At 43.3% G+C, this 14252-nt stretch overlaps 1 protein-coding gene across 1 annotated transcript in view; it reads right to left on the bottom strand.

Annotated features, from left to right (window-relative positions):
- Positions 1-10208, bottom strand: part of DCBLD2 (discoidin, CUB and LCCL domain containing 2) — a 37020-nt gene extending 26812 nt beyond the window's left edge. The window contains exon 1 of the mRNA XM_042866769.1: positions 10097-10208. Coding sequence (XP_042722703.1) covers positions 10097-10208 — 112 coding nt within the window. The remainder of the gene's footprint in view (positions 1-10096) is intronic.
- Between the last annotated feature and the right edge of the window lie 4044 nt (positions 10209-14252).

Here is a 14252-nt window from a genome sequence, read left to right on the forward strand (position 1 = left end):
CAGGCTGGATGTGGCTCTGGGCAGCCTGGGCTGCTGGTTGGCGACCCAGCATATAGCAGGGGGGTTGAAACTACATGATCGTTGTGGTCCTTTTCTATCCAGGCCATTCAGTGATTCTATATTTGCCGTCCAAAATACAGTAATAATTTAAAACAAATTACCTTAAATCACTACATTCTCAAAGCAGGTAAGCAATTTTCTCCCTCAGCCTCTGCATACTAATGAAACTGACTACTTCAGAAGAAGGAGAAAATACCACCAACTGTCTTAGACTGCAGACCTTCTGCTTATTGGTGCCAGGGAAATGATGTGAGCAAGTCTCCAGGGACAGGCACAATTTGCTTAAATAGTCTCCAAGCAAAAGCAGCTGATAAAGGCAGGCTAGCCATGGTGAAAAGCAATTTAGAAGAGGACTCCATCAGTGCTCTGTATTCAAGGATACATACAGCAGAAGCCCTCCAGGATCTGCTGCCCACACTGAATAACAATGACAGTTCATGTTGTGTGTTGTCTTTTGTCTGGCACACACAGCTTGACAGCTTTCCAACACATATCATTTACTCAGCAATCTGCACCAACATGCTTGTAAAAATAAACACTGTTGAGCTTCAATGCTCTGAGTGCTACACAGCAAAACACAGCTGACAAAGGAAACAGAAAGGAACACACAGATGGTCACACAAAAGTGGATCACAATAGCCTAGGCAAGGTCAAAAAAAGCTACAAATCACTTTAAAGGTATTCAAATGCCTCATCCAGACTGGCCCGAACAGAGTTTCAGAAGTCTTCTATACTTCAACAAAGAAGTAAAAAGGTCTAGACTCACACTAGCAATACAGATACTAAATTATCACAACTGTCACATTTTTTTTCTCTTCCATCATCAGATCACAGAATCACAGAAAGGCCAGGATTGGAAGGGACCTCAGGATCATGAATCTCCAAGCCCTCTGCCACAGGCAGGGCCACCAACCTCCCCATTTAACGCCAGACCAGGCTGCCCAGGGCCCCATCCAACCTGGCCTCGAACACCTCCAGGGACGGGGCATCCACAGCCTCTCTGGGCAGCCTCTTCCAGCACCTCACCACTCTCACAGTATAGAACTTCTTCCTGACATCCAACCTAAATCTTCCCTCCCTCAACTTAAAACCATTTCCCCGTGTCCTACTGTTATCTATCCTTTCAAAGAGTTGATTCCCCTCCTGTTTGTAGGCTCCCCTTAGGCACTGAAAGGCTGCAATGAGGTCACCCTGCAGCCTTCTTTTCTCCATGCTGAACAAGCCCAGCTCCCTCAGCCTGTTTTTGTAGCGGAGATCATAAGCACACAGCCTGCCACTGCTGGTCCACGGTGGCACAATCTGATCTAATAGCCAGTGGTTACAGCACCACATTGGCCTCTTCAAACAGCAGCAGTTTCACACCTCGTGCCCTGCTGGTGCTCACTGTACCCTCGCTAAGCTGTACAGCAGTTCTACACTCAGTTTACAACCCTATTTGCCCTTCACTGAGTACAGGTGTGTATGGGTCGACTGGTATCTGTGCATGGGAGCAGGCACAGTGGAAACAATGGAAGCTACAACAGGGAGGGGAAAACCAGTTTGGCCACCATGGAACAATAGAAGATGGCAGGAAGGAAGCTGATGGTTTGTGTCCTTGAACAACAACAGTGGAGCATCCAGATGCTTTCAGAAAAAAACACAAGAAAAGTTGGAATGATTTGTGCCCAGCAACTGTACCAACAGCACTGGCTTTAAATACAAATCTCCAATGCTCATTAAAGTTCATACTCCAATTGCTGAAACAATCTACCACTAATCTACATCTTACCACTAGCATCCCTTTCTGCCTCTGAAGGTGACATACAGCATTGCCTTAATTTCTAATACATATTTTCAATGCTAGTTTCAAGATTACAACGGGGATTGTTTAAGGCCTCCCTGTCATGAATGGCTCCATCTGAGCATCATGAAATGTAATACACAATTTGTTCTATACTATAACTTGGTCCCAACTTTGCCTCATACGTTTTCCATTAAAAAGAATATATTTCCATTCCTGTGATGGTCTACGAATACAATCAAGTCAAATAGACATAGATATACTACTGAATAAGATGATTATTTAGGAAGAGCAAAGTTTACTTACTCAAGTGACTGTTTTGTAAGTATGAAAATGACAATGTGTGTTCATATATATATGAAAAAAATAGTATAACAAGCACTCAAGACGTCAGTAATGTGTGAAACTCCAGGAAAAAGGTATCTGCCAACTTTAAACCTGCCCTTTGGCTTTGCTTCAGCAGGAAGAAAAGGATTCCTTCTGTTATATAACTAAAGAGCTTGGATCAGTAATGAACATGCTTTATCTGACATCTTCACATATATTAGAGGAAAATTAAGCTTTTACGCATTACATTTATCTCTTTTATCTATCTTCATGATACTGAGCCACATTCCAACACCTGTACACAACTTATGAATAGCAATTAGCAGATAACAGACCTTACCAGTTTCATAGAACTCACCAATTTGTAAAAGAAAAATTCAGTGCCAATGGCTCCCTTCTACCCCACTGGACGTGGTACAATGTCTTTCCCATATCTTCATCATTTTGGCACAACATTTAGCTGACCAGATAAAGCTTTAACTGGCTAAAATCCTGCTGACAACACAACAGCTGCCAACTATGAAAACCACTGTGGCCTTGCTGGCAATCTAAGTGCTCAGTGTATTCCACATATGTGCTGGATCACTGCAGTCAGCTATCCTTTCAGAAGCAAAATCTCCTCATTCTGAGAAGTAATCAAGAAATCACAGCAATAAAAGTCATCCTCTGTTTCTACTGCTTTCCCAATTCGCCTCCGTTTCATTCAAGATACTGAGGGACTTTCATCTGCCTCGTGCCTGTGGGGCTGGACTATAAAAAAAATATTTACGTCTGAACAGCTGTACACCCCAAGTCTAATTAATACACCACTTCAGTTCCACTTCAATATAAAACTAACAGTGTAGAGATATGATGTATAACAAAAACTGTGAAAAGTGACGGAGCACTGGAACAGGCTGCACAGGGGGGTTGTGGATTCTCCTTCTCTGGAGATATTCAAGACCAATCTGGACACCTACCTGTGCAGCCTGCTGTAGGGAGGCTGCTTTGTAGAGGGGGCTGGACTTGATGATCTCTGGAAGTCCCTTCCAGCCCCTACAATTCCGTGATTCTGTGATTCATCGACCAGGACTTGTGCAAAGCACTTGACACTGTCCCACATGACATCCTGATTGCCAAACTGGAGAAAAATGGATCTGATGGATGGATCCCTCACTGGATAAGGAATTGGCAGGATGGTCACACTCAGAAAGTTGCAGTCAATAGCTCGACAACCAAGTGGAGACTTGCAGCAAGTGGCGTTTCTCAGATTTTGCCATATCTGAATTGAGTTTTTACATTACAAAGACTATATGAATGTTAACGTGCAGTACACCTAAACTTTCAGTGAACAACGAAACAAATGCAGAGATATCCACAGGACAGAAAAAAAATCTGAACTAAAAGAATTAGTCTTTTTTTTTTTTTTTTTTTGCAATGAGCAAAACTGATGTCGTAATACAGTCTTGCCAATGAAAGACAAACTGGTGTAAAGAAAGCAGACAAAGTTCTTCTCAGACAGACAGACAAAGTTCTTCTCAAAAGAAAACAACAAACAAAACCACCTGAAACAATTCATCAGAAAGAAACAAACAAACAAAAAAGTGCCTGTCTTGACCCCTCTCTCTGAGCTTAAATTAGAGGTCACTTTACAGAAAGGTGGATCCACAGGATTGCGGACCAGAAGGGCCCTTTTAAACAGGATGTCTTGTATGGCATAACTGCACACACCTGGGTTGGTATGATTTTAAACTGAGAGAAATCAGAATTCTGCATAAAATTTAACTTTCCAGATAGTTTTCAGACTTTAAAAGTGTCTTGAGAAGAATAATTCTTGACTGTTTCTGAGACTAGAATGCTTTAAGCACTCAGAGGGGAAAGACAAACAACTCTTTTCTAACTTATTCTTAAATAATACACCTCCTTTACAACATACGGGTGAATTCTCTGTTATTCAGTACTGGAACTGCCAAGAATGACACAACAAAGTTCATAAACTTCATTCAGCTTCCACAAAAACATTTACTAATGCAACAGCTATGTATGCTATCATAACAGTGGTTACAGAACTGGAACTTTCCTAATTCTGTTACCCTTCAAAACAAACAAGATACGTGAAATTTATGTTAACAAAATTCATCCATTCATCCCCATCTCAATTTTCATCTCCTTTCAGTAGCACAAAAAAACCTGAAATTTATTTTTTTCAGTGAGATGTTAAGAACAGCGGATCTCAATAATTCTAAGAAGGTAATGTTGCAGAAGGGAAAAATCCAAAACACCTATTGTACAGACCAGCAAACAGGCTCAAGGAGACTCTTCTCATTAGTAAAAATGAAAAGTAAGCATACATGACAAGTTCACACTCAGCCCCTGCTGACATGTTCTTTTTTAACAAACTCCTTTTCTTCAAAAGCATTTCCCTTGTTAAAATAATTACCTATAGCTGCTAAGAACTTATAAAGGCTTGAAAGGCTTGCACACTCTATGATATTTTATGTTTTTTTTTGTGACTGTATTTCAATAGTTTTGTATCTATAGAGGTCCACTAAAATCATAGCCTCAATGCAAATGCATTAAGAAAGAGTGTAAGCTGTTATGTATGGACAAAGCTCAACACCCATGCTTGATTTTCAGGGCCCAAGTAGTCTCACCCAAGCGGCTGAGTTTCAGCACACATCACCTGTTTGCTGGCCTAAGCCTTACTGAATGAAAGCTTGTGGTCATTTTCATTCGTTACTCTGCAAAAGCCAGCGATGACAATCTTGCAGACCCAGTGTTATGCTATGTGGCCTTTTAAGCAGTTAATGCTACTGCTACCTGTCCATCCCCATAACATCAGCTCAATAACAAACCTACAGCCTATGCTTGCACAATGATTTCAACTATACCAATGTTAAAAATAATAATAATTGATTGAATAAATTAACCTAAAAGAAGCTCATCATTAGGAAATGCAGGAGGAGAGAAAAAGCCTTCGACTACAGAACCAATTCTTGGTAATCCTGACTGAGCACTTCCCCACTGTGAAGCACAAAGTTGCAAGGATGGGGATGACCTGCAAGAGCTCATTCAAAAACCTTTTAAAATATAGAAAAGTAATCAACAGAGAAACATTTGTCAATAAGGTGAGCAGCACTTCCAACAAGAATCGCATCTGTACTGATGACTACCTGAGCTAAGCTGATTCATTCTAGGTAGCACTTCCCTAGTTGATGACTAGTTGATACAGGACAGCAGCAATCAGATTAAAAACCTCACACATCACTTCTCAGACCAAAAAACATGTGGGAGAACAACAGAAAAGGAGACAATTTGTTTCTCTCTTATGCAAGTAACATAAGAAAACATTTCACCCTATCTCAATCTCCATCTCCTTTCAATAGCACAAGCGTAGCATTCGTAAAGATGTACTACTCTATCAGAGGGCCACTGGCTTGAGATGCCCAATGTAACAGCCCACAGACTTCTGAAAGAATATTTATTTCTATTACTGCTTTAACACTAACTCACATACTCCTTTTTTGAAGTCCTGTACACACACACACACACACACGAATATACAAAAACTATGCGCACCGTGCTGCTTCAATCCAAAGCAACATGCAATACATTCCGGATGGAATACAAGAAGCCTAAGAGCATGGACACGAAATGGCGGTGGCAGCACACTCTCAGGAGCAGTACCTCAGCAGGCTCCTGGACATCAGCTGTGCTGAACAGAATCAGCACTGCATGGCAACCTCCCAGATAGCATGGGTCTGCACAGCACATGTGTGTACCTTCTGCCTACCACATCTACTTCACCACTACAAATAAGGCTCAGTAATCGGCGGAGGAAAAACAGTTTTGCTGAGTTCTTGTTTTCAAATGTGAAGAAGTAATCATCATCTTTAGGTTCGTACTTTCAATAGAATCTCACACCTCTCCTGCTTATGAAGAGCACTCTTCCACACAATTCTGTAGGGTGCTCCTTCTCCCTAACGTCCATGCTACAATGCCAGGAAGCAAAGGAGAGCATGAGAAAACTCAAGGCAGCAGACACAGCAGCTAGGTCTGGCAGAACTTCACGCCTCAGTCTTGAAAACCTTTTCTGTATGCCTTGTCACAAGGACAAAGGGGATGTGCTTCAGCACTCCTGCCTACATGGCACAAATCCTGAATCCTCAAGAGTCAGCATTCTGCACAATAACATCTGCACAATGCTGCATTCTTAAGTGAAACTGTAACATTAGTGAACAGTAAATAGTTCAACAGAGCACTGCTCTCCTCATCATAAAAGACCTACTCTAATGTTTATTTGACAGGTAATAAATCATCCATCCAACAAGCTTGGAGGGGGGTGTCTTTTTAATCAAAATAATTCCTTAGGGTTTGGCTGTGATCCTCTTCTTCCCAAATGAGCCCAGCCCAGGACTACGGACACAAAGGGCAAAGAGACACTACCCAGCAGAATACAGCAAGAGGAGAAAATGGCACTGGTAAGAAAGGCAGCACATGACAATTGTCACACAGCAGACAGTCATGCGGTAGTGCTTCACACTGACATGCCAGGAGCTCTTTGCAAAAACCTGGGATGCATAATTATGCCCTAGTTTTTCCTAGTCCCAAAAGGGAAGGACATTTATTTCCAACTCCACACTGATCACAGTAAAAGCCACAGCTGTTGGCTGCCTTGCTGGCTGGTGGACCAGAGATGAGGCAGGGGCATGGCAGAGAAGGGAAGGGTATGTGGCGGAGCTCCAGAGAACAGCCAGTGAATCCAGGAACACTGATGCTCCATGGCAAGATAGGAGGCCGTGGATAACTTTCACTAGGCTCAATGCACACAGCCATTAACTCCTTCTCCCAAAGTTTCAGGTCACAGTAACTCAACACTATACATTCAAAAGGGATTTTTCTCTGCTGTGCTGTAGCAAATGTTTTTTAAGCTATGAATTACTTTCTTGTAGGAGGCTTGATTATGCAGTAACATTTTCATAGATTGGCAAAACATGGCAATCACATTCAAAAACAAGCACTGTAAGTCTAATCTTTTAAAGAGAAAGTGGTAAGCAAATCTGCTTCAAATCACTTGGGTATTAACTTCAGCACTGAAAGTTTATTTGATACTTAAGGCTTTATATGCAAACCCATATTCACTAGGAAACCAATCAGATGACTACCAAACATGTGATAAAGTTCTTGTTCCCTACAATCTCTGTACCTTTAGAATAACTGACATCACTTACCTTCAATTTGGGTGCAAGACAAGCTAGCAACCATTTCCCTCTGAGCTGTTTTACAACATCTCTACACCCTCAAAAAAAGCTAACTAATAAACACGTCACACAGGATTTATGCCACTAGTTGGACATCTCTTAGGAGCACTGCTTCTCAAAATACAATCTGCAGAGGGAAGGAATGGGGCTGGCCTCCTTTTCCTCAGCTACTTAATTGTATGAAAAACAACTAAAATGCTTTGTGTTCCTTTCTAATATCAATTTCCTAGCAAGCAGGAGCTCGAGTCACCACAGCATTTTCAAAATCACTCAAGGTGACTTGCACAGGAGCCACCTGGGCAGTTCCCGATGCACAAGACTGTATCAAATACAGTACAGGTACTTTTCTCTTGAACTTTTCTCAATGTTTCTAAAGGTGTTAGGACCTCATGCAAAATGCTCTTATTTTCCAAGACAGTGAGCCATTGCTCAGCAACCTGTCCCAAAGAATGCTGAGTTTCTTACACAAGATGATTTTCAACATGACAGACCACACTTTAATCCCACAACACAGTGGGCTATTAAGTGAAACATCTATTCACTGCAGTATCACCCGCAATTCTTCCACCCTAGTTTTGACTTCCTCACTGGAAGGGTAGGAAAACTCTTGACAAACATTCAAAATAAGTTTCACACCGACCAAAAACATACAGTTATATTTTAATCACTTGATACCAACGATGAGCTCTCCAGGAAAGCATGTAGGAGATGGAAACATTCCATCTTCAGAACAGGATCCACATACCTTGCAGCGTGCGAGGCTTAGAGCTGCTGAACAGCAAGAAAGAAAACGAATAGCTGTTTGTTGAGAGGATCAGCTTCCCTAACGTACCAAGGCAGCCTGGGCTCCTACAAAACACGTAGGAACTCACTGTATTTCTTCTAAGAGATTAAAGGCAACTTTAACTGTGGAATTTCCTAAGCTTTGGGTACTTTCCTGGTAATTCTCTTACAACTCTGCACACATTTGATGTGCTAATTTAGTTTTGTGCAGACTCTTCATGAAAAAGGCAGCAGTTTCATTTCTATGTCTACTCTTTAACCAAATTAGAATGACACCAATATTGAAGATACAGGCTTTCCAGCCTTTTCTGTAGTAAGATAATATATTATGAGGAAATGGTCGGTCACAAGCAGAGTTTTCTCAGAATTTCCAACATTTTCTCACTATAAAGACCATTTTATCCAACAGCACAAGAGATCTTAACCTTTGGTTACCAAATAAAATGAAGCTTGTCAATGAGCAGCTTTCCCTCCTTCTTTGAAGCGAATCTTCTGAGCAAACTGTAAGCATTAAGCAGACAGACCCTTTAAATTGAAATTCTGGGTAGGAGTACAAAAGGAACAACACGAACAGCACACTTAGAAATCCACTGTCCACTGGCTCCCACTTCTTACTATGTGGTGCCAACCCTTTTGCATACAGCTGACCACTCACTGAGCCAATTCAGCTCCCTGAGCTGAAGGAAAACTACACCTCTTTCTTTTCCCCTTGGTTATTTCAGTTTTCTCCTAGAATAACAAATGCAGTCTGCTCACCAAAAGGTCAGACAAGTGTCAAGTCAGCAGAAGCATTTGGAGCACACATTCACGAGCATGATGCTTCAGCAGCACAAACCAACACCTCGCTGCTGCCAGACTCATCCAGACACAGCCTTCAAAAGACACAATGCTCCAACTGCCCTATTTCTTCTCAAAAACAAATGGGTTTTCTCCTCCTCTGTTAACAACAACAAAAGCACGCCAAATGCTTGCTGGTGTCAGCTTCGTATGTGTATATGTGGAAACAAGATGACAAGATAAGACAGTGGAGTAGTTTCCTCTATGAGCACTTCTCCAATCTTTTCCCATACAAGAAATAAGTTGTGTGCTTATCAGTACACTGCACGCATTTTCTGACCACCGCTGTGTATTTCAACACAGCATCTGTGACATTTCAGATATATTTCTACCTCTCCTTCAGATGTGCAGAAATTTACTTGAAGAGAGCTGAGTTCCCAACCCAAAGCCAGAGCGGTGCCAAAGCAAGAGGAGCTGAAAACTGCAGCATTTCTCAAGCCCTGTAGTCACAGAAGGAAGAGCTTCAAGATGCTGTCAAAACACTCACTCTCACCGCTCTCTCCCGAGGCTGTGATCAAAGTGACATTTACTGCGGCATCCTCTGATCCGCTGCCACGAAGTGACCACATCTCGCCCTGTAATTTTCAATCCGTTGAAGCCCGATCATTAATACCACCAAAGCACAAACCTCTCCGACTTCTCTGAACCAAAAAAAAAAAAAAAAAAAAAAAAGAAAAAACACCCTCCCCCACAAAGCCACAGCGACCAAACACAGATTCAGCACTTTCGCCCCTAGATCGGCTTCCCGCTCTGGGGTACGCTCAGTTTATCTTCACAGCCAGCGCGGCGCTCTGCCCCCCGGCTCGCACCACTCCGCTCACCCCCGCCGAGCTGAAGCGCGGCAGCCGTGCCCGCAGCCCCGCGTTCCCCCCGCCGGAGGAAGGCCTGCAGCCTTGGGCGGCCCCGGCACGCTGGGAGAGGGAGGAAGGAACGGGGCTCCGTCCCCGCGAAGGGGCTCTTCTTTGCGACGCGGGGCCACGCGCCGGTGGCGGAGCACAGGTGGCAGCCCGCTCCCGACCGTGCAGCCACGCAGGGCCCGTTTCTCTCCCTCGCCCGCCCGCTCGCTCACCTTTCTGTGCTCCGGAGCCCCGCAGCAGCGGCGGCAGGAGGAGGAGGCCGAGGCGGAGTAGCGAGGCCGCCTGCCGGGTCCCCGCGGGGAGCGGCCGCCCCGGGCTCACCATGCCCCGCGGCGTGGCCGGCGGTCCGAGCGCATCGCGGGCTGCGGGGCGGCCGGGTCGGGCCGCGTCTCTGCCCTGCGCCCCGCGGCCGCCGACGGACCGAGCGCACGCCCCCAACCGCAGCCAGGCGCCCCCTGCCAGCGGCCCAAGCGCTTCCGGGTGCGCGCCGCGGCTCCCGGCGGCTGAGGGGCTGCCCCGCTTCCTGCCGCCCCCGTGGCCCGCCCCCGGCACGCGGGAGCCCCGGCCTCGGGAAGGCTCCTCAGAGGCGGGGCGGCGCATTCGCCCCGCGGGAGACGGGTCCGCGTTTCGCCGCCCCTCTTTGTGCCTCCTCGATTCTCCCTTAAGATCTGACCGAGAGCATTTCGCTTTTGAGGCAAAACTGCTTCAGAAAACTCGGTGGAGGCACGAGTTTCGCTGTTTCAAATAGACAAGAATAAACTGGTGTCGCTGGTCTCCGCTTATAAACTCGATTCCAGCTCTAAGAGAGAGAACAGCCAAGAGGGCTCAGGGCGTTGCAATTCCAACTATTTCTCATCTAGCTCTTGGAACACCTAGCGTGTGATCAGAGGCTGGTTATAGAGGGCTACACTCATCTAGACGATCAGGTATTTTGAAGAAAAAGAACCTATCTTTCAAGTTATCAAGATCTCTTTATTATTATGTAATATGTAGTAGTATGATTACTATTATCAATCACTATTATCAAGAAAGCAAAATTGCACTTCTGGAGAGACTTAGAGTAGCTAGTATTGCACTGAACTAGCTGCCCAAGGCAACCATGAAAGCCTACTTGGGGGGCAACAAGCACTCAAAGCATTCTCTGCATCCCGCAGCAGTTCCGTGAGGCAGATGCTGCTTTCCTGACCAGCCGTGTCTGCACCCATGGCAGGAAGGGCACCTTAGGAGAAGCCCTTCTCAACCACGCAGCTGCTCAAAGAACTGTTTGAATGGCTCTCACTGATTGCGTTAAGACTACTGTTGCTAGTCAAGATGTTGAGAGTAGGCAGACGGTCAAGTTGAAGCTCAGTGCTTACTGAGGCTTTTTTCACATAAAGCACGCAGGGTGTACGAAGCGTTCCTTAATGCAAGTTTACTAAGTTTTACACTTTTCTCCTGCTGATACCTTCTTAGCAACATCTCAGTGAAAGCAGTCAATGAAGGCTGTCTGACATGAGGCTGTTTTAAGTCAGCTTGTAGGATGTAATAGTCACCGAGACATCCCGCAGCACGTAATGGAAGATGGGCTGTAATCTATATGTGCTCCTTTGTCTCCCATTCAGCAGACGCAGAGGTTCATACCGCAGGTCACATGAAGCAGTTGTATCACTGCAATAACATCCTTTCTGCACTATAGAGACCACATTCCTAGGATCACTAATCATTAGCGGTATTTGTTGTGTACTGGAAAAATCGCTCCTTGAATAATTTGTGGCTTAATAGTGCCGTGCATTAACATCCTACACATAAATCAGCAGTGTTCCCTGGTGGACTCGGAAAGGTTTTCTCCTGCATTATTTTTTGTTGTGAAGACTGTGTGTGGTATTTTCCTAGCTCGATTCAACTGTTCTAAAGGTTTTTATTTGCTCATGTGAAAAGAACACTGGATTTGGGAGAGGGCTGATTTCTACAAGGGGTATGAGAACTTGCAGTGATTCCTAAAGCTGCCAGAGGCTGAATTTGCTTCATCTATCTTACAAGTTTGTCCTGGAGCCACATTCCCTAACCACAAATGGCTCATGCAGAGCTCTAGGATACATACTTCACAAAGAGAACGCCATCCTGATGGAAGTGGTGACAAACTATGACAGTTTATCCGCTCTAAAAGCCTTAAAGATTTATGGAATATACGGAGCCAAAGAATGAGGAATATCATTCCATTAGCAATGCAACTGTTTGGATGGCTTGTCTTAATACACACTTTTAATGCAGAAAAAAAAAGAAAAAAAAGAAAAAAAAAAAGAATAATTAGATAAATCCAGATGGTCTCCCTGGCTTTCAAAATCTTCCTCCTCCTAAGAAGAGTGCAGCACAAAATGAGTTTAAGTAGACCATCTGCAGAGTGCTGCACATTTCAGTCTGTGAGAGTTCCCAGGCAACTCCTCTGGGGGAAACAGAACTGTATATAAAGACTCCATTTTAGACTGTGACTTAAAACTGCCCCTGTCATCAAATCAAAACACATACATAACTAAAATGTTATGGGAGACAAATACAGTATCATGCAATATCAATACCATAAGGCAAGGTGCCAACAAATACTATGAAATCAGCACAAATCCTTTTTTTTTTTCAAGAGGGTAGGACCAAAGATTAAACTAACTTAGTGTCAACAGAAAAATGCTTAGGCAATTGAGCATTTCTATAATGTTTCCTTTCCATTACGAGTAACTTCTAGAGGTAAATGCAGATATGTAATCTCCATCTGGTTCTCTTCCCCTGAGAGGCTTCTGATGCTTCTTTCCCACTGTGTTTCTCTAGCTTTCCTATTCTTTTATTATATCTCAAAAGCAGAATTCAGCTGGAGGGCAGGGCTGCTATTCAGAGAGACCTTTATGATCTATAGTAAGAAGTTGACACAAACCTCCCAGACCCTAAGAAAAGCAAGTGCAAGCTCTTGTATCTGAAAGGAATTGCCCATTGCAACTATATATTCTGGAGGATATTCATAAATAGTCTGCAGAGAAGAGGACAAGCTGCACGTCACAGTGAAGAAAGCCATTGGCATCCTGGACTATGTTAGCAAGAGGTCCAGAGGCCAGCAGAGCTACAGAAGCGATCCTTCACCTCTATCCGGCTCTTGTAAGACTGCATCTGTGTACTGTATCCAGTTTTGGGCTCCCCCCGTTACAACAACGATATTGACCTGCCAGACAGAGTCAGTTCAAGAGGTCTTGAATGGTCAGGCCCTGAAGAACATGCTGCATATGACAGGGCTGAGAGAGGTGGACATCTTCAGCTTGGACAAGAGAAGGCGGAGGGGAGATCTTGCAATTACCTGATAACTGTGTGCCTACAGGACAGGGCTGGAAGATGGAGCTGGCCTGTTCTCAGAGGTGCACAGTGATAGCAACAGACGTAAGTAGCAACAAGGAAAATTCCATATCCAGATAGAAGAGGAAAAAATACCATAAAGGTGTTCAAACACTGGAACTGGCTGTCTGGAGAAGGTGTAGAATCTCTAATTTTTGCAGGTTAGTAGCCCTTTTACCTAAGAGGGAGAGATCCAGTGTCCTCCTGATGCCTGCCCATGAATAACTGGATCCATGTTATCTCTGAAACTGTTCAAGCTCTGTTTATATGCTACGGAGCAGTATATTCACTGAAATGTGGCTTTATAATTTAACAGCCACAACAACACTGGAACAAAAACTCACCCTTGTCAGAAAATTTTTTGTTGTTAAATTATTTGAATTAAGACAGTACCAAAGCCATTATTGTAATGCCATATTCAAAAAGCCATTTTATAACCATATGGTTATTGTTCTCCTTTGCCATAATTCCGCTTTTAAGAAACACATTTTGACAAATGATTCCATAGTATTTTTAATTAAAAATCCAAAGAGGAACCATGAAGAATTGTGAGTAACTATAACCTATCATGAATTCTGCCTATTGAAAATACCTCTGGATTTTCAGAAAGTTATGTGATATTTCATATGTTATTTGACTAACTGCAGTTACCTTCTACTGCTGTTTTCATTTTTTTCTTTGTTCCCATTTTAACTGCCTGCTATACTGATTTTTTAGGGAAAACAAAGTCCCAGTTGTAGAATGGCTTTGATTTCAACCTTTTAGAAAGGAAAATGGATATCGATTGTATATTATTCACATCAATGGATGTAATTAATCTCATCCCCAGAAACACATTTACAAAACCACCACGATATATCTACCTAAGATTAATTTTTAATTAACTTCAGATAAGAGCTTTATGATCGTATATAAAACACATTTATTTGACAGTCTCTAGCTTTGTGTTTTTAAAAGAGAAAAACCACTTAAAATTTAGTTTCACGCTATTTTGGTAGGAAACATCTGTTAATTTTA

Source organism: Lagopus leucura, unplaced genomic scaffold (assembly GCF_019238085.1).
Source record: "Lagopus leucura isolate 7727_CA_CO unplaced genomic scaffold, USGS_WTPT01 Super-Scaffold_100001, whole genome shotgun sequence".
Lineage (NCBI taxonomy): Eukaryota > Metazoa > Chordata > Aves > Galliformes > Phasianidae > Lagopus > Lagopus leucura.